Source organism: Leptonychotes weddellii, chromosome 5, assembly GCF_054177405.1.
Source record: "Leptonychotes weddellii isolate Sample4059 chromosome 5, ASM5417740v2, whole genome shotgun sequence".
Classification (NCBI taxonomy): domain Eukaryota; kingdom Metazoa; phylum Chordata; class Mammalia; order Carnivora; family Phocidae; genus Leptonychotes; species Leptonychotes weddellii.
Window position 1 is genome coordinate 35,578,975 of NC_138373.1, and position 27,982 is coordinate 35,606,956.

General features: G+C 51.4%; 2 protein-coding genes and 1 long non-coding RNA gene across 9 annotated transcripts in view; 1 reads left to right on the top strand and 2 right to left on the bottom strand.

Moving 5' to 3' along the window:
• RAB11FIP3 (RAB11 family interacting protein 3) overlaps positions 1-7,003 on the bottom strand; it is a 60,065-nt gene extending 53,062 nt beyond the window's left edge. The window contains exon 1 of one of the 2 annotated variants that reach the window (XM_081820432.1): positions 6,191-7,003. In XM_081820432.1, the coding sequence (XP_081676558.1) occupies positions 6,191-6,841 (651 nt within the window). In that variant the 5' untranslated portion in view covers positions 6,842-7,003. The remainder of the gene's footprint in view (positions 1-6,190) is intronic. The other variant, XM_081820433.1, reaches the window with a different exon arrangement.
• A 308-nt stretch (positions 7,004-7,311) lies between these two features.
• Positions 7,312-10,693, top strand: LOC115940529 (uncharacterized). The gene is made up of 3 exons (XR_004075267.2): positions 7,312-7,522; positions 7,918-8,011; positions 9,538-10,693. It is a non-coding gene; the product is annotated as an uncharacterized LOC115940529 (long non-coding RNA).
• Positions 9,458-25,567, bottom strand: DECR2 (2,4-dienoyl-CoA reductase 2). 6 transcript variants are annotated; one of them, XR_014145422.1, is made up of 10 exons: positions 24,218-25,545; positions 22,855-22,906; positions 22,176-22,311; positions 20,805-20,929; positions 20,640-20,733; positions 20,329-20,433; positions 19,635-19,852; positions 13,600-13,732; positions 10,115-10,228; positions 9,458-9,525 (listed from the first exon to the last, which is right to left on the bottom strand). XR_014145422.1 is itself a non-coding variant. In XM_081820438.1 (8 exons), exons 1-7 carry the CDS (start codon positions 24,220-24,222, stop codon positions 19,635-19,637), a joined length of 735 nt encoding a protein of 244 aa, XP_081676564.1. In that variant the 5' UTR covers positions 24,223-25,545; the 3' UTR covers positions 12,766-13,732. The 6 variants fall into 6 exon arrangements, 4 of the variants coding, with proteins under 4 accessions (XP_081676564.1, XP_081676563.1, XP_081676562.1 ...); XR_014145423.1 differs by lacking the exon at positions 13,600-13,732; XM_081820438.1 differs by lacking the exons at positions 9,458-9,525; positions 10,115-10,228 and having other exon boundaries at positions 12,766-13,732.
• Positions 25,568-27,982: the final 2,415 nt, after the last annotated feature.

Sequence of the window (27,982 nt, forward strand, 5' to 3'; positions counted from 1 at the left end):
GAGAGAGAGAGCACAAGCAGGGGGAGCGACAGTCAGAGGGAGAAGCAGACTACCTGCTGAGGAGCAAGCCCGATGCAGGACTCGATCCCAGGACCCTGGGATCATGACCTGAGCCAAAGGTAGACGCTTAACCAACTGAGCCACTCAGGGGTCCCTAATTTTTATTTCTCTTATTTTGCTTACTGATATAATTCAGTTTCATTTTTTTAAATAATGAACATCTATAAATGTAATTTAGCTTCTATTCAGTAATCTCAATTATACACAAAACTGTGTGTATGTGTACAAAAAAGTCTGGAAGGAGATGCACTAAAATGGGAAAGGTGTTTTTCTCAGAATAGTGGGATTATTGGTCATTTTTTTGTTTTATGCTTCATATCACTCTGCATTTTCAAATTTTTTAAAAAGCATGTGTTACTTTTATAATATGAAAAAAGCAATTTTAAGACACTAACAAAGTTGCCTGTGATCCAAGCACAGAAAGGAATGTCATCTGCCTTTTAGCAATTCATCCAACACACAGACCCAGAGCTGTGCATACACACCCCACACTAGCTCCCACATGCACCTGCTCACACACCTGTGCTCATTCTCTCTCACGCACAGATACACTCACACTCAAATTCAAGGCTAGGAGAGAAACTGGGAAGGACACTGAAGCAACTGAAAGGTGCAGCCACATGCCCCTAGGAACTTCCAACTGCTCACCAGCAGGGGTGTGGGAATGAGAAGCAGGGAGACCTGAGCATCAACACTTCCCTCAGCAGCCTACTTAAACAAGCACTGAAGGGAACAATGCCTACAAGGTCACTGAAGGGCATTCAGCATTTCAATGTGTAGGTTCTCTGGAAAGGATCAGTGACTATTAAAATGTAAACACTTACATATGTGTAACCATAAAATGTGGAGATAATCTTTACAATTATAATTAATTCCTTTGAAAAATAAAGCCAAAAGAAATCAATCCTTTCTTACAATACTCTTAGAATTTACAAATTCTGTTTTAGGATGAGTTGGTCATAGCTACAAAAGCATCAGCTCTCTTGATGTGGGAAACACAGGCAGAAGAAAAATTATTAAATTTCCTTAACTACCTGCAGCCCACGGACAAGTCCTTGAAACAGGCAGAGTGACATTCCTCTCGGGACTCAATTGCCTCGATGTTGACACTTTGCTAAGGGCAAAAGGCAATCCTAGCCTGATACCCACCCCACCCCCAAGACCCTGTAAGTCTACTTTAACATGTAAGAATTCCTTTGGAAACTTCCTATATCTCTACCCCCCAAGATACATGTTGGCAATCATCCCCCAAGCATATGGCCCACCGATAATACATCTGAAGGGTCTCATGACTAAGGTTTTATTAGACATTAATAAATGACCTTTACCCAACAATAGCTAGCCCCCTCAAGGTGCTGGAAACCTTGCTTCCAAATGCCTTAGAGACTTACACTGTCCCTAACCCCCTCCCAACTTTAAAGTATACAATGGGCCACTCCTCATGACCCCGGTGAGGCTCTTCCTGCCCATGGGTCCTGTCCCCATACTTTAATAAAACCACCTTTTTGCACCAAAGGACTCAAGAATTCCTTCTTGGCCGTTGGCTTCGAACCCTAACATTCTTTCCTACATCACTCTCAGTATGAAGGGGTCATATAGAGGAAGAATCTTCAGAAACGGTCGAGGACTTAAAAGTAACCTATTCCATCTTGACAACTAGCGCTGGGTGTACAGGACTACGAATTCCTGTTTCAGTAAGATAGAACCAGAAAACTCCACTGCAGTCCTTTTTCTCCTTGCCAGCCCTGTGTTATGTTACACCACACCTGATCTACCACCAGATGATGTAAGGGGAGCCAAACACACCATGACACTGCTAAAGAAAGAGGGACAGAAAAGCCATCTGTATTCTAAGTACGAGCTGCTGCCATGAAAAATTCAGATAATCAGCTTCAATAATTTAAAATGCTTCCTTCATAAACAGATTACTCAACATGCTACCTTCGAGTATCTGACAATAATCAAGAATAATCTAGTTGCTATCATCAAGGACAGTAATGTGACCAGCGTAAGAGTCTCATGCATGCAATATTTTGAAATCTCAAAGTGGAAAGTACAGAAACTTATGGTCCTTATTGCTGTTATCCACCTCATCTCTTCCTAGGGTTTTTGAAAAATCACGCATGTTTAAAGAAGAACCCTTATCTTTTAGAGATACGTACTGAAATACATATGGATGAGACGTGATGTCAGGCATGCACTTCCTACACAGCGTGAAAGTGGGGCTCCACAGACGAACCAAGACTGCTGAAACTGAGCAGCGGTTTGGGATGGGGGTTTCACTAAACTACTCCCTCTATTTCTGTATATGTTCAGGACTTTTCATTTTAAAAATTTAAAGATTTTATCTATTTATTTGATATATATAGAGAGAGCACAGTAGGCAGAGAGGCAGGCAGAGGGAGGGAGAAGCAGGCTCCCTGCTGAGCAGGGAGCCCGATACGGGGCTCAATCCCAGGACCCCGGGATCATGACCTGGGCTGAAGACAGATGCTTAACGACTGTCTTTTCAAAAGATTTTATTTACTTATTTGATATATAGAAAGAGCACAGTAGGCAGTCATTTTAGTTTAAAAATAGGGGCGCCTGGGTGGCTCAGTCGGTTAGGTGGCTGCCTTCGGCTTAGGTAGTGATTCCGAGATCCTGGGATTGAGACCCGCATCGGGCTCCCTGCTCAGCGGGGAGCCTGCTTCTCTCTCTGCCTGCTGCTCATCCTGCTTGTGCTCGTGCGTGCACTCTCTCTCTATGACAAATAAATAAATAAAATCTTTAATAAAAAAAAATTTTTTTTTAAGTTTAAAAATACTCATCACGGGGCACCTGGGTGGCTCAGTCGGTTAAGCGTCTGCCTTCGGCTCAGGTCATGATCCTGGCGTCCTGGGATAGAGCCCCACGTCCGGCTCCCTGCTCAGTGGAGAGCCTGCTTCTCCCTCTTCCTCTGCCTGCCACTCTGCCTACTTGTGCTCTCTCTCTGTCAAATAAATAAATAAAATCTTAAAAAAAAAACCCAAAAAACAAATAAAAATACTCATCACGAGGTGGAATTCTTCAGTTTTCTTTAAACTACTTCACTATCAGGGCACCTGGGCGGCTCAGTCAGTTAAGCCTCTAACTTTGGCTCAGGTCATGACCCGAGGGGGTGGCAGCGAGGGTAGTTCCTGGGATCCAGGTGGTGGTAAAGGGCTCTGCGCTCAGCGGGGAGTCTGCTTCTCCCTCTCCCTCTGCCCCTCCCCCTGCTCCTGTGCTCTCTGTCTCCCTCTCAAATAAATAAAATCTTTAAAAATAAATAAACTAGGGGCGCCTGGGTGGCTCAGATGGTTAAGCATCTGCCTTCGGCTCGGGTCATGATCCCAGGATCCTGGGATCGAGCCCCGCGTCGGGCTCCCTGCTCAGCGGGGAGTCTGCTTCTCCTTCTCCCTCTGCCTCTCCCCCAGCTCATGCTTTCTCTCTCTCTCTGTATCTCTCTGTCTCAAATGAATAAATAAAAAATCTTTAAAAAAATAATAAATAAATAAATAAATAAACTACTTCACTATCAAAGAATACTTTTTCTCTTTGCTCCTCTATAATGCGTTCTGACATCAGACCTGGAAAAAGTACTCCTGAGTCATAATAAAGGCTAGCAAAGCTTATACAGGCACAAAAATCAACCTTTCATTACTCTGTAAATTATCCGCTTCAAAACAAGAGCTCTCCTCCACCATCCCAGGAAGCTTGTCCAAGTCCAGGTACTACGACGACCACACCCAGCACTACTTCCAGCACAGTCTGGGTCAGCAGACAGGAAGGATGCAATGCCACAGATCTGCCTACACACGTCCATGCCACCAAACCCCAAGTCATCCAGGCTTTGCCCCCAAATTTAAAATTCCACCAGGAGAGGGGCACTTGGGTGGCTCAGGTTTCGGCTCACATCATGATCTCAGGGTCCCAGAATGGAGCCCCGCTGGACCCCCTGCCCTCCCTTGCCCACCCCCTCATTTCGTGAGAGCTCGCTCTCTAGCACGCGCACTCTTTCTCTCTCCCTACAATAAATAAATAAAATCTTAAAATTCCACCAGGAGCTTTCAGAGCAAAGAATTTTGACCCATTTCTACTTTGTGATTACAAGAAAGCTCAGCCCCAAATAGCACCGAAAGTTTTTCCCACTGTGATCAATAAGGACAGTTACAAAAGGTGTTTCTCAAATGAAAAGGATTTTATGGAAGTCAGTAACATGAAATTTGTGGAAATATTTTTAGTGACCAAATCTAGTAAGCTGAGAGCCACCTAAAGGTTATGAGCGCATCCCTGCTAGAGCACTGACAATCTGTGAGGGCTTGTGAAAATTATTCAGCCTTCCTGGGCTTCCAGTTCCTTACCTGTAGAGTGAGATGAAAACCACCTGCCTACCAGGGCCTCAGAAAAAGGTGATGATCCAGAGAAAACATTCGTGAGCTTCATATAAGCCACAGAGTACTCTCTCAGAGTCAGATTATGATAAAGAAGAAATGTAGTATTTCCCTAACACCTCTGACTGCTGTAATGAGGAAGGGTCTGTTTGGAGAGAAGACAAGGCACTAGTTAAAAAAAAAAAAAGGAGGGGTGCTCTCTAGCCCAGCGGCACAAAGGAAAAGCAGGAAAAGAAACTGGACCAGCAATCACAATCCGCGCTGCCCATATGGACACTATCAGTCATATATCTCTGTGCCCATTAGACTAAGAGGTGGGAGACCCGTCGCAGCAACGTCTTCCGACACAGAGCTAAAATACAAGCAGTACGCTGATCCCAACATTCAGGATGCCCACAGAGACATGCACATCTTCCCGGACTGACAACTCAGCCCAAGGAGCCGTGATCAGGAGGACCCATATCTTTACACTAACAGCTAGAGGGACACTGTGGATATTCAGGGGGATACATGGATCCCTTATAAAGGTTTCCACATGTTTTAACTGACACCCTAAATAGCAAGGGATCAATTTTACCTCTTTTCTTAAAGACCGCTAGGCTTTTTTTTTTAAAGATTTTATTTTTGAGAGAGAGAGAGAGACAGTGAGAGGGAACACAAGGAAGGGGGAGTGGGAGAGGGAGAAGCAGGCTTCCCACGGAGCAGGGAGCCCGATGTGGGGCTCGATCTCAGGACCCTGGGAATATGACCTGAGCCGAAGGCAGACACTTAACAACTGAGCCACCAAGGTGCCCCAAGACCTCTAGGCTTAAACACACTGTGCACTTGAACACCCACTTAACAAATATCTGCAAGGTGAGAAATCAATAAAATATAAAAACTAGCAAATCAGCATTTTAGGGACTTTCTACTCTTCAGGAAAATATTTAAAAGTGAACACCAGTAACCTGTGATGTCTCCCGGGTTATCAGCAGAACACAAAGCGTGATGGTGTCTCTCTCCAGGTAAACTTGCCTAAGTGCTGAAATACAGGCCAAGGACAAATCTTGAGGCCCCCCTTCTCCCGGGGGTGGGGTGCGACCTCCGACACACGGCACTGTGCCTTCTCATCACCTGTCTACACGCCTCACTCTCGGACAGGAGAGGAGCTGGCCCTGATAGAGCTCTGCTTCAGTCTGTACCCTCACCCTGCTCTCCGGCTCATTCCCCTTCCCTTCTGCACACAAGATTAGAAGCGAAAACTTTCAGCGTTCACGGTCTCCCAAACATTAAAAGATGAACCTAGGCAGGACATATACCAATCACACACAGTAAAGTGTGCTCAAAATAGGTGTGTGTGGATTAGCATGACGTTCAGCGACCAGGCGCAGTCTGGCCTCTGCGGTGGGAAGGACCGAATGACTTCAGCCAAGCAGCCCTGGGCCCTCAGTTGGGGGAGTCGCTGGGCACGTCTTCATTCAGGGGGCCCTTTTACCAAGCGGCCTGGGGGCAGGTCCCCACGCCAGGAGCATATCGCCAGGAGCTCAACCCCGTTTGGGAAAAATCCAGCTTGTGTGGCTCCGGAGGACGCGGTTGGGGGCAGGGGGGCAAGGAAATAAAGTAAGTCTCGGGAATAGAAGCTCCCTCGACGAGGGAAAGGAACGTCAGCGAGATTGAGCCCGAGCTGAGGACACAAGGGAAGAAAGCGTGCACTCCCCGATCTGACGGACGGCAGGGCCCGGGAGCGCTCGCCCCGTTACCTGCTCTGCCCCGTAGGCCGTGGCGAACTGGACGAAATCCTCGATGCGAACGAAGCCGTCCCCATCGCCGCCCAGGGCGTCGAACACGGCTCGAAGGCGGGGGCCGTCCTCCGCACACGCCGCGGGCTCGCTCGTTAGGGGGCAGGTCTGACTGAAGTCCGAGGGCCGGTCCGGGTCCCCGGGACCCACGTCCAGCGTCAGCTCGCCCACCGAGGGCGAGGGGAAGCCAGGGAAGAAGTCGACCTCGCCCCTCACGTGCTGGCTGTGCCTGAAACCCTGCACGCGGAGAGAGGCGCTCTCCGGGCAAACCGGCGGTCCGTAATCCTCTGGCTCTTCAGTCCAGGAAAGAAGCGGGCCGAGTTCTGGCAGCTGCCGGTCGGGGTCGGGGTCCCGGCAGGCGGCCTGGTCCGGCAGGAGGTAAGACATGCCCGGGCCCGGGGCAAGCGCCCAGGCGCTCTCGGGGCGCCCGTCCGGCCCCGGGGATCGTCCGGCGCTCAGGTCCGCCCCGGCATCGGCGCAGGCCGCGGACTCCGGTGGGCCGAGCGCCCGGCGCGGGGCTGGGGCGGCCCCCGGCCGGTCGGGCCCGCCGGGCTCTGGGTCGGGGCGCGGGCCGCCCGCCGGGGAGGCCGGCCGGCCCGGCTCCATCTTCATGGGCGCGCCCCCGGCCGCAGCGCAGGCCCGCGAGGCCAGTGGTGCGGCGGGCGGCGCGGGCGGCAGACAAAGGCGCTCAGGGCGCGGCGGCGGGCGCGGGCATCCCCGCGGCGGCGCGGGCGGGCGCGCGCGGGGCGCCCGGGCTGCTCGGGCTGGCGCTCGGGCCCTGCTCTGCCCTCGCCCATCTTCGAGCGGAGCTTCAGCTGCCCTCGGCCCGGCGGCGCGGCGGGCGCGGGCCCATGGCGGCGGCGCGGCGGGCGCGGGAGGGCGCCGAGGCGGCGGCGGCGGCGGCGGGCGGCCGAGGGGGCAGGCGCCGCGGAGGCCTCTGAGGAGGACGCCGAGGAGGCCGCCGAAGACGAGGCTGAGGTGCCCGCGGTACCCGAGCGAACAACGCCGCCACAGCCGCCGCCGCCGCCACCGCCGCCGCTCGGGCCCCGCCTTTCGTCGGTCCTGACGTCAGCGCGTCGCGGCGCCGCCCGGCCCCGCCCCTCGCCGCCCTGCCTCAAAGGCGGGCGGCCGCGGCTGAGGGCATCGTGGGCCGTGGGGTTTCTCCCACTGGTCCGCGGGGCTGGTCCGGACCGGGACTCAGGGCCGCGGGCGGCGCTGTCTCATCACCGCTGAGGCGCGAAGAACGGTCGCCCCGAGCACCGCACGGTAGTGGACAAGCGCGCGGAGGCACGAGTGAGATACCACCGAAATAGGCACCTGTCGCAGGGGGGCTGGGTCCTGCCTGCGTGGAGCGCTCTCGCAAACTGATAAGCAAGGAACACGATCCTCCTGGGACGGGGAGAAGTGCACGTGGCGCTAGGCACAGCCGGGGGTGGGGGCCGGGGGACGCCAGCCGCGCAGGGAGGTCCAGGGATTTCCCCGCGCTGGGACAGAGGTGGGCAGAGGCAGCGGCAGACCCGAGTGTGGGACGGCCCTGAGAATGCGGTCCCTCTCACCTGTAACCGAAGCAACGCGTGTTGAAGCCCTTCTTTAAACCTATGACAAAGGCTTTTTTCCATAGAAGATCCAATGTGAATCGCCAGTCCCAAACACCGTGTCTGTCTTTGACAACTGATATGTTTCTCTAGATGTCACCATGATCAGTGGGGACACAAGGGCGCCAGACAGATACGCGGGCACCCTGAGCAGGCATGGAAGTGGAGACATGCTAGTTAGGAGCAGGTGAGCTGCTGCGCTCCAGGCGAGGTGCTAAATTTAGCCCGTAATGAAATGTGTCAGGGGAAAGTATGAACCGGTATTTTTATAGGACGTGGGCACCAGCACCAGATATGTTTCATAAGCAGCTTTGGCAAGAACCAAAGGAAACTGAACCTCTGTTTCCAAGTGTACAGTGAGAAAGAGTGGTAATTAACTGAGTCATCCCCTATGACAAAATCCCAGGGCATGCAGGACCAGATTTTGTAAGGTTGGCAATGGGAACATAGAGGCAAGGGATCCTCCTCCCCAAATTTATCGATTCCTTGTGGGAGCTGTATGCTTTCATGAGGAAGATACTATGTTCAAAGAAAAAAAAAAAAAACGTCTCCAGTTTTGGCAAGAATCTGAAATCTAGGGGCGCCTGGGTGGCTCAGTTGGTTGGGCGGCTGCCTTCGGCTCAGGTCATGATCCTGGAGTCCCTGGATCGAGTCCCGCATCGGGCTCCCTGCTCGGCGGGGAGTCTGCTTCTCCCTCTGACCCTCCCCCCTCTCATGTGCTCTCTCTCTCTCATTCTCTCTGTCTCAAATAAATAAATAAAATCTTAAAAAAAAAAAAAAAAAAGAATCTGAAATCTAGCTGATGCATTTGGCCAGACATAATTTTCAGAGGTGGTTATAGTGACGTGTCAACCTTGCTAAATAGGAGTGTTAATGTGGGCGAAGTAAAGACGACAGGAGTCTCGGGGCTGCTATGCGAACCCTGGGAAACTCTGCATTCTCTGGTCGGCTGATATGCCCAAACAGAACCCCAGCATGGAAGGCATACACCTTCCTGCTTGGAGCGGTGCAACACACTCTGTTCATGAAACATTCAAAGTGACAAGTCTATGGGTGCCTGGCTGGCTCAGTCAGTAGAGCATCTGACACTTGATCTTGGGGCCATGAGTTTGAGCCCCATGTTGTGTGCAGATGTAACTTAAAAAAAAAAAACAACTTGATAAGTTCCTGGTCAGTCATTCCAATGTCTTCTAGCATCCCCTCTATGGCCTGTGGACATGTTTGGTGTGTAGCATTCCAGATGAAATGAATTAGCTGGGTAGAAGCAGTACTTGCATGTGTTCCTCCACACCTACCCTATGCACACGTTTTGAAGATTTATTTATTTATTTTAGAGAGAGAAAGGGGGGGGCAGAGGGAGAGGGAGAGAATCTTTAAGCAGACTCCACACTGACTGCGGAGCCCAACACGTGCGCTCGATCCCATGACCCTGAGATCACCAAAGGAGCCGAAACCAAGAGTCAGATGCTTAGCCAACTGTGCCACCCAGCCACCCCACTATACACATTTTAATTCAACCTGGTAACCGTTACATAAAAGAGGAAGGGAGGATGGGGTTCAGCTCACAACTGTTGGATTTGGGGTCTGGGTGAATGTCTATGAACACCTCCGTGACTCTGCTTTTGAAAAGTACTTGGATAACCACTTATCTTTGCAACTCTCCAAGCAGGTGGATTTCCTTGACCTCTCTTCATTGTTGACCTTTTTTTGTAGGGAGAGATGGGAAGATGAAGACCAGCAATCAATCAATCAATCAGTCCAGCAAGATGATTCAGCAGAGTCCTGGCACAGCCCTGTCGCACCTCTCAGGGGAGCTGAGGGAAAGGGGTTAAGAAACCTCACTTGCGGGGTGCCTGAGTGGCTCAGTTGTTAAGCGTCATCTGCCTTCGGCTCAGGTCATGATCCCAGGGTCCTGGGATCCAGCCCCACATTGGGCTCCCTGCTCTGCAGGAAGCCTGCTTCTCCCTCTCCCACTCCCTCTGCTTGTGTTCCCTCCCTTGCTGTGTCTCTCTGTGTCAAATAAATAAATAAAATCTTAAAAAAAAAAAAAAAAGATGGGGCGCCTGGGTGGCTCAGATGGTTAAGCGTCTGCCTTCAGCTTAGGTCATGATCCCAGGGTCTTGGGATGGAGCCCCACATTGGGCTTCCTGCTCAGCAGGGGGCCTGCTCTCCCCCCACCCCCGGCTCTGCTTCTCCCCCTGCTCATATTCTCTCTCTCTCTCTGTATTTCTGTGTCTCGAATGAATAAATAAAAAAATCTTTAAAAAAAAAAAAAAGAAAGAAATCTCACTTGGAAGGTAAGCTTGTCTCTTCTGGGGTAGGGCTCCTTCATCACCTAGATGAGATCTGGCCATGGACAGCAGGAGGGGGCGGGTGACAGGCAAGGTTCAATTTGATCACAAATCTACTTAAAAAAAAAAAAAAGATTTTATTTTTAAGTAATCTCTACACCCAACATGGGGCTCAAACTCATGCCCATGAGATCAAGAGTCACATACTCCTCTTACTGAGCCAGCCAGGCACCCCACAAATCTACTTTTTTAATGCATATTCTTAAAAACCTGAAGGAAATATACCAAAATATAGTAGACATTACAGATGATTTCCCCTATCCATGCTAGTCCTACGAATTTAAAATTAATCTTGGGGCCTGGGTGGCTCAGTCAGTTAAGCATCCAACTCTCGATCTTGGCTCATATCATGATCTCAGGTTCCTGGGATCAAGTCCCATATTGGGCTCCACACTCACCGGGGAGTCTGCTTGGGATTTTCTCTCTCCTCTCCCTGTGCACCCCTGCCCCACTCATGTGCTCACTCTCTCTCTCTCAAATAAATAAATAAAATGGCATCTTGTCTTATTTGAACTTAACTATTAGTGTGGTTGAGTGTTTCTTACCGTATTTATTGACCAACTGGGACCCTAAATCCGTGAACTGCCTAGTCGTAGCACTTGCTTGTTTTTCTATTGGATTCTCTTTTTCTTTAGATAAAATTAGCGTTTTTTTTAAGGTTTTATTTATTTATTAGAGAGAGAGAGCACAAGCAGGGGGAGCGGCAGAGGGAGAGGGAGAAGCAGACTCCCCACTGAGCAGGGAGCCTGATGCGGGGCTCAATCCCAGGACCCTGAGATCATGACCTGAGCCGAAGGCAGACACTTTACCGATTGAGCCACCCAGGCATCCCTAAAATTAGTTTTTAATATTGCAAATATCTTCTCCCTGCCTGGGGGTTAGGGATTCAAATAATGAATGGGGGGGGGCACAATTCAGTCCATAGCAACTTGAAAGAGACATTTAGAACAGATGTAACTGACAAAAGTATTCATTTCCAGAATATGCAAAGTATTCCTCAAAAACCAGAACAGCAACTCAGTAGAAAAATGAGCGATAAATAACAATAAGCAGTTCTGGAACAGAAAACTCAAGTGGCTACATGCACATAAGAAAAGATGCTCAACCCCAATGGTAATCAAGGGAATGAGTAAAGATACCATTTGACACCAATCAGAGTAAAAATCAAGTCTGATACCAGCAGAGTATGGGGATTCACATTACTAATACAGCTGAGGGTCCATGTACATAAGCACGTGCTCTCTCTCTCTAATTAATTAATTATTTTTTAAAAAGTGGAATGATGATGAGAACCCAGATCAGAGAATTGGGAAGCAGATTCCTGGGGAGTGGAGAAATCCCCCTCCCATGGGGATGGTTCCAGAAGTGTTTGTGGCAGGTCCTTCCCTATAGTGAGCACAAGGGGCCATGCTGGGCTATACATCTGTGCTCAGAGCCAGCCCTGCACCCCAGAGCTCAAAGTCCAGACTGGAGCCAGCCAGTGGTCAAGTGGGAGCCCTGTGCAGGGCACTGTGGGGCAGCTGGTTCCCCAGGAAGGCTGTGAAGGTGGCCTGGAAATGGACACAGGAGAGAGGCTGAGCTCTATTCTGGGTGAAGAAGGGCCAGGGTGAGGAAGGAGCAGGACCACCAAACAGCTTACACTTGGCACTCCAGAAAAAGGGGTCCCAACCCAGCAGAGGGCCCGGTGCCTCTTCCTACTGTCCCCACCCTCAACCCGGTGTTGGTACCCCTCCTCCTCCTGGAGCCTCTTCTCCCACACAGGCCACCCCCCACCCCCGCCGGCCCCTGGCTGGTCTCACCCTGCCCTGCCCTCCCAGGCCCTGAGCTGTCATTGTGGCTAGGTCACTTGGGGACAAGGGGGTAGGCGGAGGTGAGGGGTTTAACAAAGGGTGGGAGGGAACTTTTGCAGGGTGATTGTGGTGATATTTTCATGGTTCTAGACATAGGTCACAACTCCTCAAACTATACACTTCACATGAGTGCAATTCAGTGTATGTCAATTACACCTCAATCAAGCTATAAACCAAAACTATGGGCCAAATAATTTTTTAAAGATTTATTTATTTGAGGGCGCCTGAGTGGCTCAGTCGTTAAGCGTCTGCCTTCGGCTCAGGTCATGATCCCAGGGTCCTGGGATCGAGTCCCACATCGGGCTCCCTGCTCGTCAGGAAGCCTGCTTCTCTCTCTCCCACTCCCCCTGCTTGTGTTCCTGCTCTCGCTATCTCTCTGTCAAATAAATAAATAAAATCTTAAAAAAAAAAAAAAAAAGATTTATTTATTTGAGAGAGAGCGGGGCATGAGCAGGGGGAGGGGCAGAGGGAGAGGGACAAGCAGACTCCCTGCTGAGCACGGAGCCCAACACGGGGCTCGATCCCACGACCCTGAGATCGTGACCCAAGCCGGAATCAAGAGTCGGACGCTCAAACGACTGGGCCACCCAGGCCGCCCCAGGACACGTATTTTTAATTTACAATTTTGAAAACTAGATTAACATTTTGTGTTCGGTAAGTAAACTTAGAGGGAAGCCAATTTTCAGTCTAGATCACACTCTCGCCAGTAGCCTCCAGCAGTTGAGAGCACAGAGCCACACTCGTGTTTACTGATATTTTATTCAGTGGGGAAGGATTTTTTTGTCACCTTCAAATTTAGTAAAGTACATTTCTTAGAGTAAAAATAGAACATTAGTTTGTAAAGCACAATGTAATTCCTCCTGACTCAGCCGAGGTTTGGATGATTTTCTTCTCTAAACATTTCACTCTGAAGTTCCTGGCACCGGCCCCCATCTTCCTGTGATGACAGACAGGCCTTCCAGTAGGCCCCCGCCCAGAGCACTTTGTAGCCCTCTCCCCCAAGGCCAAGATCTTGGCCGGGGAATGGGCGTGAGGAGCCAGCGGGGAGAGGTTTGTGTGGGATTCAGAACGTCTTTTTTTGGCCTCAGGTCATACTTTCCAAAGATGTGAACATCTAATTCCCATCATTCTTCTCCCATTGTGTAAAAATTGCCGAAATTACATGTGGTGGTGGAGGAGTTCAGAGTTAGTTTTGTGTATTTTTTGCTTGTTTTATTTTATTTAAATTCAATTAATTAACATATAATGTATTATTGGTTTCAGAGGTGGAGGTCAGTGATTCATCAGTCTTATATAATACCCAGTGCTCATTACATAATTCTGTGTATTTCCGATGGACACTTCTCAGCCTTCACAAGACACCTGTCAGGGGGCTCCTGCCGGGCTCAGTTGGTTCAGTGTCCGACTCTTGGTTTCCGCTCCAGTCATGATCTCGGGGTTCTGGGATCAAGCCCAGTATGTTGGGCTCCGCGCTCAGTGGGGAATCTGCTTGTCCCTCTCCCTTTGCCCCTCCCCTCACTTGTGCTCTCTCTCTCAAATGAATAAACGAAATCTTGAAAAAAAAAAAAAGACACCTGTCAGGTACTGTTTCCTTGAGATGCTCTGAAATATAGATGTGACGAGGTGCCCCTCAAACTCCAAGACTTGACAGTAAAGTTATCCTCTGCGAGTTCAGTTAGTGAAATCCATACTGATTACATTTGTTACCTGAAGAAATAATGCAAGAGATCATCAAAATACATGAATGAAGAGTTCTAGAATCCTCTACCCGTTGGCAAGGTTATATGGGTCCACTCCCAGAGACCTGCACCAGAATCCAGGGATAAATATGAAATCCATCAATTCCCTGTCGGTGTAGGGCTGTTTCACCAAAGCGCCAAGTTAGAAGGAGCGAGGAAAAGGGAAGTCCAGGGGAAGATTCCGTCTCCACCACGGTCCCCAGGACAGAAGGGCTGAGTTGGACAGAGCCCTGGTCCTAAGATACGAGGGGAGAACGTAGACAGAGGACCGGAGTAGGCAGCCTCTGTCATCTTCCAACTGACCTTTGGGCGTCACCAGAGAGGGGACCTAAGACTCACCTGTCACTGGAAGAGTACGTGCGCACACACACGTTATCAGCATGGTGGGCTACACATTGGACTTTAGTGAGTTTGTTTGGTGTAAGTCAGGATCCACATGGGATGGTCTGCTAACACACATTTTCTAGAAGCAGCCCCTCTCCAAGCCCATGGCTGTAATGGGAGTTGTCATGTTCATATGATGTGATCAACCTTTGGCCACGGTTTATTGAATAAGAGCTGGACTCCGGATCCAAATGGAGTGAATGTGTACCTTTCCTCAGAACTTTGGATGCGAGTCTGACAGAAAGAACGCTGGCTTTCTCCACAGGGGTTGGGCTACAGCTTGTACACACAGTGGCTGGGACCTGGTCAGAGAGAGAGCTGAGGTGCAGTGAGGGGAAGGTGCAGGTTCACAGGGACGGGTAGAGGTGTGAGAAGGAAAGGATGCTCACTCCTGGGCCTTAGAGCCCTGGGGCCCCAAGCTCCAGTGCACCCTACCCTTGGAGCCAGTGAAGGGGCCCAGGAGCATTCTCATACATTCCCTCTCTTTGGGTCTGAACAGTCAGAGTAGAGTTCTGCTGCATGCATCCAACACAAACTGGGCTAAGTATCCCGAGGGGGCCCATAGCCCCACCTGGGAAACCCTGACCCCAGAGAGCCCATCTGCCCTGCTCAAGAGGACACTGCTGCCTAGGTGCAGCACAACTGGGTCTCTGTGCAGAGCCAGGAATGAGCAAAACCCTCAGCTGGACATGCAGCACAGGGTGGGGGCTTGACCACTGGGCGGCAGGCTTGCTCGAATCCATAGGGTAAGGACAAAATGATGTGAAGCACAGAGGAGAGAGGAACATCTGCTGAGCCTCAATTTTTTTTTTTTTTAAGATTTTATGTATTTATGAGAGAGAGAGAGAGAGCATGAGCAGGGGCAGAGGGAGAGGGAGAAAAACAGAGTCCCCGCTGAGCAGGGAGCCTGATGTGGGACTGGATCCCAGGACCCTGGGGTCATGACCTAAGCCAAACGCAGATGCTTAACGACTGAGCCACCCAGCTGTCCCATCCCTGCTGAGCCTCAAATTGTGCAGATTCTCAGGATTCATCTTCTCACTCGTCCTGCTTTACTCAGAGAGCCCATTGTACAGATGCCGAGGTAGAAGACTGGAAGTTAGTCAGTTGTGCTCACATGTCAGTCCTCAGCCAGGGTGCTGGGCAAAAACAGGTGCTCGGTGTGCACTTGGCGCTGGATAGTGTGTGAGCGAGGTCTCCCTCAGCCTCTTAAATCTTTTATGCTCCACTGGGGTGGCCTAGCTCTGGCAGATGCCACAGTGCACAGGGCAGGAAAGAAAGGGGAGAGGAAGATGGGGGGTGAGGGGGACAAGGTGAACGACCCAGAGTGACCAGAGATGGACACAGGGACAGCAGGCGCAGCACAAGTCTGGCATTTGGGAAACCAGCATTAGTGCTTGGGCCTGACCTCTGGGCCTTTCCAAGGTGCCACAAAGGACAAAGCTAACACATGCAAGGTGCAGTTGAATTTTACCGAGTTACCATGACAACAGGAGGAGTAAGCAGAGAGAAACTCCCCCAAATTAGCACTCCTTATTTCAGACAATTTTAAGGTTTCCTTTGCTTTCTGTATATACAAAGGCAAACACACGCAGCTGTGCACTGCGTCATGCTGACGTCTCGGGAATAACCCATGTGGCTCACGACACCAGAGCGAAGAAGGAGCTGGGAGTTGCTCATTTAGTCTTTTAGCAGATGAGGCCTGAAGTGCTTTTCCAACAGTGTATCCGCCCCGAGACACTGGTGGAGAGGCTGGCAGCCCTCTGCTCCGGCTCACGTTTCTCCATGGCTTCGAAGGGACCAAAGCAGAGCACCGTCACCCATTGAAGGGGGAGCTCGGAGTTGGCAGGCCTGCAGACCGGCTTCGGCAGCGAAGGTTTCAGGAAACTCTGACTAGGGTTCACATGTACACAATCACCCTTTCAGAGGACCTGGCATTCCCTCAGGGAATTCAGAGATGGCCTGTGCCAAAGGGGAGAAGCGAGGTCTCTGCCGATCGCCACGGGGCCAGAGGGCCGCTACCGGGACCACCCGCCCCTGCCGGTCCCCTCGCCAGCAGCCTCACCTCCAGGCACGGGGTGCGTGTGCCTGTGACCGAGGAGCCCCCAGCAGCCGCCCTAGACCTGAGGGACAGCCTGGGCTGGTGCAGAAAGCCGAACAGACAGGGCCTATGTCGCAGCCAGCGGGCCACCGCATTCAAGCCATTATTTCTGGGTATTCCTGGAAGAGACTGGCATGTGATTTGGTAGACCGAGGCGAGACTGTCTGCCATCAGCAACGTGGCGGCATCACCAATGCAATCCGCTGATGGCCCCAGGAGAATGCAAAGGCAGAGGAAGGACGACTCCCCCTCTCTCTGCTTGAGCGGGGAGGTCCATCTTTTCTTGCCAGAGCACCTGTTTCTCAGACCATTGGACACCACTGGCTTTCCTGGGTCTCCAGCTTGCAGACGGAGATCGTGGGACGTCACGCACTCCAGTCCCGTGAGCCAATCCCTAAAACAAACCTCAGATCTGTCTCTACCCTATTGGTTGTTTCTCTGGAGAAGCTGACTGAGGCCGGAATCGAAGGCCCGCTCCTACAACCTGCTTTCCAGACTCAGTCCTCCCAGCACGAAGTCACTGTGCAGTCCCAGCAGGCAGCCTTTCTTAACCAGACCCCCTGGGGCAGTGTTTTTACCTCAACTGTACCACCCAAGCTTCAAAAGCAGCAGAGCCTGGCTGTCACCCTACCTCTGGCAGCCCCCAGGGTCTTCTTCAGGGAGAGGCGGCAGCCCAGACTGGCGGCTCTGAGGACAGCCTGTCTCTCACTGGCTACCCTCCCCAGTAACTACTCCCACCCAGGAGCGTGAGAAGGACCCATCTGTCTCCTTGCTGCTGGACTTGATGCCACCACATTCTGCTCTCCATGACAAGAAGCACCTTTACTTTATTTTATTTATTATCATTATTTTTTTTTAGTAGGCTCCACGCCCGGCATGGAGCCCCACGTGGGACTTAAACTCACGACCCTGAGATCAAGACCCGAGCTGAGATCAAGAGTTGGACGCTCAACTGACTGAACCACACAGGTGCCCCATGAAGCACCTTTAAATAGCAAGTGCAGGGACCCCCTCTGCCAGGTGGCTTCTCGGCTGCCCTGGTTCCCCCCGTGCACTCTCGAAGGCAGGGAGGGTCTCTTCATAGAATGAAGGGACTGGGACAAGGGACATGTGAACGTGGCATCTGGGGCAGGGGCTCAAGCTCCATCCTCTAATCATGACCACAACAACCTGGGAGCAGACCAGAACCTTGTGGGTAACATAGCCCCCTCAGGGACCTGGCTGGTCTGAGCACAGACCCTCCCACCACGGAAGCAGATGGCCTCCCCTTGCCTCAGGGTGGGCTCCACCTGGCCGAGGATGGGGGCCTCAAGTACCAGGTGGGAAGAGGTTTCTAAACTCCTCGCAGAAAAAAGACAGAAAGGAAACATCCCCACCTTGAAATGACTGCATCACACTGGTGATTCAAGTGTCTTCCTTTTCCTTCTACAAACTTTTGCAAAGTCCAGTAATTTGTCTCATAGTAAAAAGAATATTTTTTAGGGAAATGCATTTATTGGCAAAATGCTAGGACCTATGCTTATGCCAACCGGTGGTACAGACAGGGAGGAGAGGGCTGTGTGCCAGGTGGAGGGCCTAGAAAGTCAGGCCTGGAATGACGCAGGACTAAGTCCATGGGAATGTCCCAGCAAAGGACAGACTCCAGGGCAGGTGGAAGACAACCCAGTCCATGTCACCAATGGCTGAGAGGGATGGATGTCCCCCGGCCAGGGGATCCCATCTGCAGCCCAACACTCTGGTGAGGAGATCCAGGACCCCAGGCCTGGGCTGGGAGGGATCAAACCTGCTTCTCTAGCCTCTCTGGTCTGGCTTTCCCTTGTGGAGTAAGATCCCCAAGTGGAAGAGCCAGGAAGGGAAGACAGGGAGGCTGAGATGCCCCGGTTTCTGCAGCCAGGCAGTGGGGCCACCTCAGGGCACCCAGGGGACACAGGCAGGAGGACAACAAAGGGCTCCCAGGCCAGGACAAGAGAGGGCAGACAGGGGGGACAGCCGCAGACCCCAGGTCAACTCCTGAGGGAGCTCCAGAATGTTACAGTCCCCCTGGCAGACATCCAGGTGAGCAGATGGCCTCACTGCCCGGTCACTCCCACCTGAGCACGGGAGACGGGGCCATGGGGAGGGAATGTGGACACAGCACAGTTCCCAGAGGAGGGGCCAGTCTGTGGTTTAGATGCTGCTGAGACTGTCCAGTTTGTGGTGGGAGGCAGTCGTGGGAGGAGCACTGTAGGAGGAGTCCCAGGGGGACTGTGGACCAGCTTCCCTTCAGAATGGCTCCTTTGCTTTAGCCGTCCTGTGCCTGTCAGAAATTCCGGCAGATGCCAAGGTCACAGGGGAAGGCCGAGGGGCACCAGCTTCTGCCTCCTGCACATCCCCTGGGCAGCACCCCTGAGTGGCCAGTCTAGGGTAGGAAGAAAGCTGCAGGTCCACATCAGTGCCCACATCAGCAGGAAGCCGGGCCTTGTGCATCTCCGGGGGGGGTCAGCCCCTTCCGCAATCTCCCAGAGCTCCCCAAGATGAGCATTCCTCATCCCAGTGACTGGGGGGCCAGCCTGGGGCCCACACCCTCCCGCTGTCCAGCTGCCCACATCCCACGGGCACTGAGACAGGTCGGCCTACAACCAAACCACAGAGGGCTTCAGAAGAGGGGCTTCTCGGCATCACCTGTGTCCACCAACAAACCCACCTGCTCCAGGGAAACCTGCTCCCACCATGGCTTCCTGGTGTGACCATATGCTGTGAGCTCCTGGAGTGTCCCTCCACCACACCCACCCCTCAGAGACAGGATGGGAGCCAGCCATGGCCCTAGAGTGTTTCTGCCACTGGCCCGTAATGGGGACCCAAGAGGTCTGGGGGACAGAGGAGCTCAGAGGCCCAACACCTCCTCCGCCTTCTTCAGAGGAATCTGCTGCTCAGAGAAGTAGGGTGTGCAGCCCTCACAGGCTGGCCCCAGCACCAGGATCAGTGGGAGAAAAGTGGAAGGCAGAGAGCAATGGCACCCTCGCCCTACCCCCATGGGCCCAGCAGGCCCTCAGGCCTCCAGAGAGGACACCCAGTGGAGCTCCCAAAGACAGGGGTTCCCAGCTGCTGCGGGTCCTGATTTACAGGGAGGCCCTGAGGTCTGCGGGGCAGCTACATTGGGCTGGGCCCCCTCCCAGCATCACCCATCTGCTCAAGAAGACTCCTCCTCAGCCCTTCCCTAATATGGTTTGGTATGTTGGGGTAGTCAAAACCCAAAAGTGCCCAAAACATGTCTAAAAATACACCCAAGGGATTCAGGGGAGACACATCAGGGCCCAAAACAGTCAACATCAGCCCCCTGGATGGGGGTTTCAGGAAGGGGCCCAAGGACAGAGGTGACCCCCAGAAGGTGAGAGCGACACATCACCTAGAGCTTCGCAGAGAAGGATGCGAAATTGTCCAGCAACTTGATGTCATTGGGGAATGTCAGCCATGCCCCACCGTCAACCACCAGCACGGCACCCGTCACGTAGGATGCCAAAGGGCTGGCCAGGTATAGTGCACTGTGGGCGACCTCTGTCTTGTTGCCCAGCCTCTGCAGGGGGATGGCCAGAGTCTTAGTGCCGGCACTGGCCTGGGGGCCACCTGGAAGGGCAGAAGGAGGCTCAGCCCCGTGAGCCCTAGGACGAGGGCCCTCCACTCTCCTCTGCCCAGCTCTCCCTAAACCACATCCAGGAACACTGGGGGGCACTGTTGGCACCATCCCAGCAAGGCAGGAACAGCAAGGTACGGCCACGGCCGCAGAGCCAACACAGGGCTCTGACACGCACCCCGTCAAGGTTGTGGAGGCGTTCATGGGTGCCCCCCTTTGTGTCTGGCTCATGTGTCAAGGCCGGCAGCTCTGCGGCCTCTACCTCCAAGGAGCTGCTGTCCACGTCTGGCCAACCATTAGTCTATCACAGGTGTGCTCCCCAAGAATGGCCAAGACTTGGCTTGGAGACAGCGTCTTTGCCAGCCCTGGGAGCCATGAGGAAGTGGTCCTTCTCCTCGGCCTGTCCCAGCCAGGTGGGAGAGGGTCCCATGGAGGCACTGTGGGGCACGGGGTTCCCCAAGAGGCTTACCCAGCCGCCGGAACCCCTCTGTGCCACTGATGGGGCCAGGCGCGAGGCTGTTGACACGGATGTTCTGGGGACCCCACTCCACAGCCAAGTGCCGTGTCATTGCATCTGCAGAGAAGGCAGGCAGGCATGAGGGGGGTGCAGGGCTACTCTGCTTTCTGGGGTGGCTCGGGTGTGAGTCGGGGCTCAGGGCCAGGCCTCTCCACTGCCCACCACTGGGCTTAACTTCACTAGGACACTGCTGGCTTCCACAGACAGGCAGGAGAGGGATCTAAAGGGAGCCCAGGCAGGCAGACCAGAGGGGGTGCCCGTACCCACAGCTGCTTTGGCAGAGCCTGCATGCACTTGAAGCACCTGCCCCCGGGTACCCAGGGTCGCGGTGATGTTCACGATCACCCCTCCATGGTCCTGTAACACACGGGGGAGTGTAGTGAGTGGGTGGCCAGAGGAGACGTCTCCCAGGTAGAAAGAACACTCACCCTGAAGAACTTTTCATAAAGCACACGAGATGTGTTGAAGGTGCCCAAGGTGTCGATGTCCATCACGGTCTTAAAGGCATTGAAGGACAATGTGCTGGCAGGGCACAGGAAGTTTCCAGCTGCACCTGCAGTGTGCAAGAAGACAATGGCTGGTGCTGGAGCCCCAGGCACTTAGGACACATGGACCCTCAGGGTGGTCCAGGCTGGACAGGGAAGGGGCCCAAGCACTTGGGTAAATGCTTGAATGATAGGGCAGGATGGATATCATGGGTTGAATTATGTCCCTCAAAAACATATGCTGAAGGGGCGCCTGGGTGGCTCAGTCAGTTAAGCATCTGACTCTTGATTTCAGGTCAGATCATGGTCTCAAGGTTGTGAGATTGAGCCCTGGGTCGGGCTCTGCACTGAGCATGGAGCCTGCCTAAGACTCTCTCTCCTCCCCACATCTAAAATAATAATAATAATAATAGGGGTGAAGAGTCTGCTTCTCCCTATCCCTCAGCTCCTCCCCCTGCTCATGCTCTCTCTCTCTCTCAAATAAATAAAATCTTCAAATAATAATAATAATTTATAAAGACATGCTAAAGTCCTAATCCCTGGTACCTGTGAATGTGACCTTATTTGGAAATAGGATCTTTGCAATGCAATTGAATTAAGATGAGGTCACCCGGGATTAGGGGGGCCTAAATCCAAGGACTGGTGTCCTCCTAAGAAAAGGAGAAAAGACACAGAGACACATGGGGGAGGCCATGCAGAGACTGGAGTGATCCCGCCCCAAGCCAAGGAGCACCAAGGATTGCCAGCAACACCAGAAGCTGAGAGAAAGGCCTGGAACAGATCCTCCCTTGGACCCGTGGGAGGGTGACCCCACCGTGGTTTGGGATTTGTGACCTCCACAAGTATGAGAGAACATATTTCTATTGTTTTAAGCTACTCAGCTCGTGGTACCTTGTTAGCTGCAGGAAATCAATACAGCCTGTGTTTTTAAAAGGAAATTTCAGCAAAGAGTGAACCTGATGAAAACCGCAGACTGAGGTTAACAGCATGGACCATACTGGTTCATCAACTCCTACAAATACAAGCTGTCCACACCAGGGGGCACTGTGTGTGGGGATACACGGAATTCTAGGTACTAGCGGCTCAATTACTCTGTAAATCTAAAACTCTACTAAAAAAATTAAGTTTATTCCTTTTTTTTCTTTTAAGGGGAGAATTTTGGGACATCAGAGTACCCTGACTCTGAGTAGGCGGAGTTCCAGGATGTCCACTTGAGCCATGACTGCACTGACCCAGACGGAGCCTGGGGCCCAGGACGGGAGTTCTGAGGCCGACCCATCAGAAGCCCCTGGGCCTCACTCATCAGCCACTCACAGTTAACAAGAATGTCGATTTTCCCAAACTCCTTCAGCGCCTGGTCCACGGCAGCTGCGACGGCTGGGAGAGCCCGAACATCCAGAGATAAAGGGAGGCACCGCCGGCCAGTGGCGGCAGTCAGCTTTCCCGCAGCCTGGAAGCCAGACAGGAAGAGAGGTGGCCAGCAGCCCTGTGGCTTCCGAACCTGACGAGGGTGATGTGTCCAGGTGACGCTGGACCCCGCTCTGGAAGGCACAGCTGGTAAGTGGCCACTCCATGCTGTGCCGCAGCCCTAGGTGACACTCTCTTCCCCTCGCCCCCAGATCCTCCTTCCACATTACCCTCCAGGCCACTGGTCCCTGGCCGTGGGTCAACGGCAGCTCCAGCTGACTTCCAGTCCCTGCCCAGAGACCAGCTGGGGCAGTGGTGAGAGTCTCCTCCCAGGTGGACGGGACATGCAAACCACCCTCAAAATCCTTATGAGCCGGGATCTCTCTTGGGGCCATAGTCCCACCCAACGTGAGAGCCTCCTCACAATAATGAGACTTTGGAAGAAGTCTGGGATATCCTTGGGAGGCCACTTGCACTGAAGCTCCACATTTGGGAGAGGGGCAGGTTTTGGTGTCACCATCTTCTGAGCCTCAGGACCCCCCAGAGCCACCCATGGATGGGGTGGACACAGGAAAGACCCCCTCACCTTTGACACTCTTAGAAGGCTTCTGCTGGCGATGACTGTGTGGCAGCCGTGCCTGCAAAGCCAGAGTGCAGGTGTGAGGGTGGCACGGTGCCAGGGGCACCCCCAGGTGGCCTCCTGCCCGCTCTAGGCACAGCTCCTTTCCCCCAAGGGTCTCTTAGGCTGTGTCCAAAGGCACAGCTTGCAAAGAACACAGGAGCCTGAGCAAAGCAGAGCGGCACCGTTGGTGCTCACCCGGGGGTGTCCTGTCTGGGTCTCTCTGGCACAGGGTATCCCAGCCACTAGAGCTGTGGGCCCCACCCCAAACACCATGTGCACAGCACTGAAGCAGCTGGAGCCTCAGACGCACAGCCCAGGCATCTGCGTGGGGCCTGCTGGGTCCCCCTGGCCTCTCCCTATGAGGTTGGAGTGAAGAACAGGGAGGGCCCATTCTGTGGCCAGGGTGCCTGCCCTGCCTCATAAACTCGGCCTCACAGTAACAACAGTATCTACCACCTGCTAAGAAGGTCCCACCTAATCCTCAAAATGACCCTCAGCACAGCTGGCCATGCTCAGAGAAGCAACATGCACACAGCCACCAGCTTGGAAAATGAATTCACCTGGAATGGATGAATCCCCAAATCTCATCTAGTGAGACCTACCTCTCTGGTATGAAAAGTGGGGGCCCAGGGCACCTGGGTGGCTCAGTCGGTTAAGCGACTGCCTTTGGCTCAGGTCATGATCCCAGAGTCCCGGGATCAAGTCCTGCATCGGGCTCCTGGCTGGGCAGGGAGTCTGCTTCTCCTTCTGACCCTACCTCCTCTTGTGCTCTCTCTCAAATAAATAAATAAAATAAAATCTTAAAAAAAAAAAAAGAAAAGAAAAGTGGGGGCCTGGAGAAAACTGGGAAGGGTTCGATAGGATATCAACAGGCTTCCTCTTTCCCCCAACCCTAGCCTAACTCTGGCCCTTTCCTCAGTGGGGGTCACAAGCAGTTGACCTGGACATAAGGTCACAGATCTTGTGTCTCAAGAGACACTGTGCTCTGCACACTGCTGGGGTCAACTTGGCTCACCCTGACCCTGGCTTGGCAAGACCCTAGGGAGCTTGGCAGTAGAGTTACCTCAACCTGTTGAACCCTTCCTCTTTGTACAAGTGGGGGTGCTGAGGCCAGAGCCACAGTCTCAACTAACCTCTAGGAGGAGACCTAGAGTCCTGCCTCCTCCAGGAAAGCATATGACGCCTTTCAGATGCTCTCCAGTGGCCTGTTGCCTAGAGGAGTTCCTACCACCCACCAGCCTCTTGCCCAGGGATCCAACAGGGTCTATGTAAGGTGGGGCGAGTTTCAGGGGGTGGGAGTGCACAGAGTACCCAGAGCAGTGCTCACCGCATAAAAATCTCAGCAATCCGGAACCCGATCCCAGAGCCGCCACCTGGGATGAAGGCCACTTTGTCCCTAAGAAAACAGGAGGCACTTTAAAGAGATAGGTCCCTAGTTTCTAACAAACAGACCAAAATACACACAGGGTCCAGTGTATTGCTCTGTTCTGTTCACCTGTCTGATGATATTCTCTCTCTCATTCTTTTTTTTTTTTTTTCTCAGTTTTGGGTCTCTTCTGATTTATTTAGTGCATAGTTCTCTGGGGTCGTTGTTGCCATTTTAGTATTTTGTTCTCTCTTTCATCTATTCTTCTCTGGACAGAAAGACAAGATGGAAAAACTCACCTCAAAAAAGAGAACAAGAGGCAGTGCTCACTGCCAGGAATCTAATCAATATGGACATAAGTAAGATGTCAGAACGAGAGTTCAGAATGACAATTATAAAGATACTACCTAGGCTTGAAAAAAGCATAGAAGACACTAGAGAATCCCTTTCTGGAGAAATAAAAGAGCTAAAATCCAAACAAGTCAAAATCAAAAAAGGCTATTAACGAGATGCAACCAAAAATGGAGGCTCTAACTGCTAGGATAGATGAGGCAAAAGACAGAATTAGTGACAAGACAAAATGATGGGGAATAAAGAAACTGAGAAAGAGATAAACAACTACTGGATCACGAGGGGAGAATTTGAGAGATAAGGGATACCATAAAGTGAAACAATCTTAGAATAATTGGGATCCCAGAAGAAGAAGAAAGAGAGAGGGGCAGAAGGTATATGGGAGCAAATAATAGCTGAGAACTTCCCTAATCTGGGGAAGGATCAAGTCCGGAAGGCACAGAGAACCCTCCTCAAAATCAATAAAAACAGGTCAACACCCCGACATATAATAGTGAAGCTTGCAAATCTCAGAGACAAAGAGAAAATCCTGGAAGCAGCTTGGGACAAGAGATCCATAACCTATAAGGGTAGAAACATTAGATTGGCAGCAGACCTATCCACAGAGACCTGGCAGGCCAGAAAGGACTGGCATGATATATTCAGGGCGCTAAATGAGAAAAATATGTAGCCAAGAACACTTGATCCAGCAAGGATGTCATTCAAAATAGAAGGAGCGATAAAAAGCTTCCAAGACAAACAGAAACTAAAAGAATTTGTGATCACTAAACCAGCCCTGCAAGAAATATTAAAGGGGATCCTTTAAGCGAAGAGAGAGCCCAAAAGCAACACAGACCAGAAAGGAACAGAGACAATCTACAGAACAGTGACTTTACAGGTAACACAATGACACTAAATTAATATCTTTCAATAGTTACCCTGAATATAAATGGGCTAAATGCCCCAACCAAAAAACACGGGGGACCAGACTAGATAAAAAAACAAGACCCATGGATATGCTGCTTACAAGAGACTCATTTTAAACCCAAGGCACCTCCAGATTGAAAGTGAGGGGGTGGAGAACTATCATGCTAATGGACATAAAAGAAAGCTGGGGTTGGGACGCCTGGGTGGCTCAGATGGTTAAGTGTCTGCCTTCGGCTCAGGTCATGATCCTGGGATCGAGCCCCGCATCTGGCTCCTTGCTTGGTGGGGAGCCTGCTTCTCCCTCTGTCTGCTGCTTGCTCTCGAGAGAGCACATGCTCTCTCTCTCTGACAAATAAATAAAGAAAATCTTAAAAAAAAAGAAAGAAAGCTGGAATAGCAATCCTTTTATCAGACAAATTAGATTTTAAGTCAAAGACTTTAAGGAGATGAGGAAGGACACTGTATCATAATTAAAAGGTCTATCCAACGAGAAACAGTTGTAAATATTTATGCCCCTAACATAGAAACAGCCAATTATATAAGCCAATTAATAACAAAATTAAAGAAACACACTGGTACTAATACAATAATAGTAGGGGACTAGGGGCGCCTGGGTGGCTCAGTTGGTTAAGCGACTGCCTTCGGCTCAGGTCATGATCCTGGAGTCCTGGGATCGAGTCCCACATCGGGCTCCCTGCTCAGCAGGGAGTCTGCTTCTCCTTCTGACCCTCTTCCCTCTCATGCTCTCTGTCTCTCATTCTCTCTCTCGCAAATAAATAAAATCTAAAAAAATAAATAAATAAATAAATAATAGTAGGGGACTTTAATACTCCACTCACTGTAATGGACAGATCATCTAAGCAAAAGAGCAACAAGGAAATAAGGGCTTTGAATCGACATTCTTCTTGAGTGCACATGGAACAGTCTACAGAACAGGTCACATACTGGGTCACAAATCAGGCCTCAATGGGTACCAAAAGACTGGGATCATTCCCCACATATTTTCAGACCACAATGCTTTGAAACTTGAACTCAATTACAAGAGAAAATATGGAAAGAACTCAAATACATGGAGGTTAAAGAGCACCCTACTAAAGAACGAATGGGTCAACCAGGAAATTAAGGAAGAATTTGAAAAAATCATAGAAACAAGTGAAAATAAAACACAACTGTTCAAAACCTTTGGGATGCAGAAAAGGCGTCCTAAGAGGGAATTATATAGCAATACAAGCATTTCTCACGAGGGGCGCCTGGGTGGCTCAGTCGGTTAAGCATCTGCCTTCGGCTCAGGTCATGATCCCAGGGCCCTGGCATCGAGCCCTGTGTTGGGCTCCTTGCTCAGTGGGGAGCCTGCTTCTCCCTCTCCCACTCCCCCTGCTTGTATTCCCTCTCTCACTGTCTCTCTGTCAAATAAAGAAAATCTTCAAAAAAAAAAAAAAAGTAGTGATCCAAAGGTGCACATGCACCCCAATGTTCATAGCAGCAATGTCCACAATAGCCAAACTATGGAAAGAGCCCAGTGGTTTTAAATATATGGGGTGCCTGGGTAACTCAGTCAGTTAAGCATCTGACTCTTGATTTTGGCTCAGGTCATGATCTCAGGGTTGTCAGCGGGGAGTCTGCTTGAGATTCTCTCCCTCTCCTTCTGCCTGCCCTACCCCTGCTCATGTATGCACACAGGCGTGCATGTCTTTCTCTCTTTCTCTCTCTAAAATAAATAAATCTTGGGGCGCCTGGGTGGCTCAGTCGTTAAGCGTCTGCCTTCGGCTCAGGTCATGATCCCAGGGTCATGGTTTCGAGCCCCACATTGGGCTCACTGCTCGGCGGGAGGCCTGCTTCTCCCTCTCCCACTCCCCCTGCTTGTGTTCCCTCTCTCACTGTGTCTCTCTCTGTCAAATAAATAAATAAAATATTAAAAAAATAATAAAATAGGGGCGCCTGGGTGGCTCAGTCGTTAAGCGTCTGCCTTTGGCTCAGGTCATGATCCCAGGGTCGTGGGATCGAGCCCCACATCGGGATCCCTGCTCCGTGGGCAGCCTGCTTCTCCCTTTCCCACTCCCCCTGCTTGTGTTCCCTCTCTCACTGTGTCTCTCCCTGTCAAATAAATAAAATCTTTAAAAATAAATAAAAATAAATAAATAAATCTTAAAATGTATATATATATTTAATAATGTAAAAAAAATGAAATCTTGCCATTTGCAACGACATGGATGGAACTAGAGGGCATTATGCTAAGCATAATAAGCCAATCAGAGAAAGACAATTACCATATGATCTCTCTGATAGGTGGAATTTAAAAACAAAACAGATCATAGGGGAAGGGAAGGAAAAATAAAACAAGACAAAATCAGAGAGGGAGACAACCCATGAGAGACTCTTAACTCTAGGAAACAAGCTGAGGGTTGCTGGAGGGGAGGGGAGTGGAGGGATGGGGTAACTGGGTGACAGACATTGGGGAGGGCACATGAT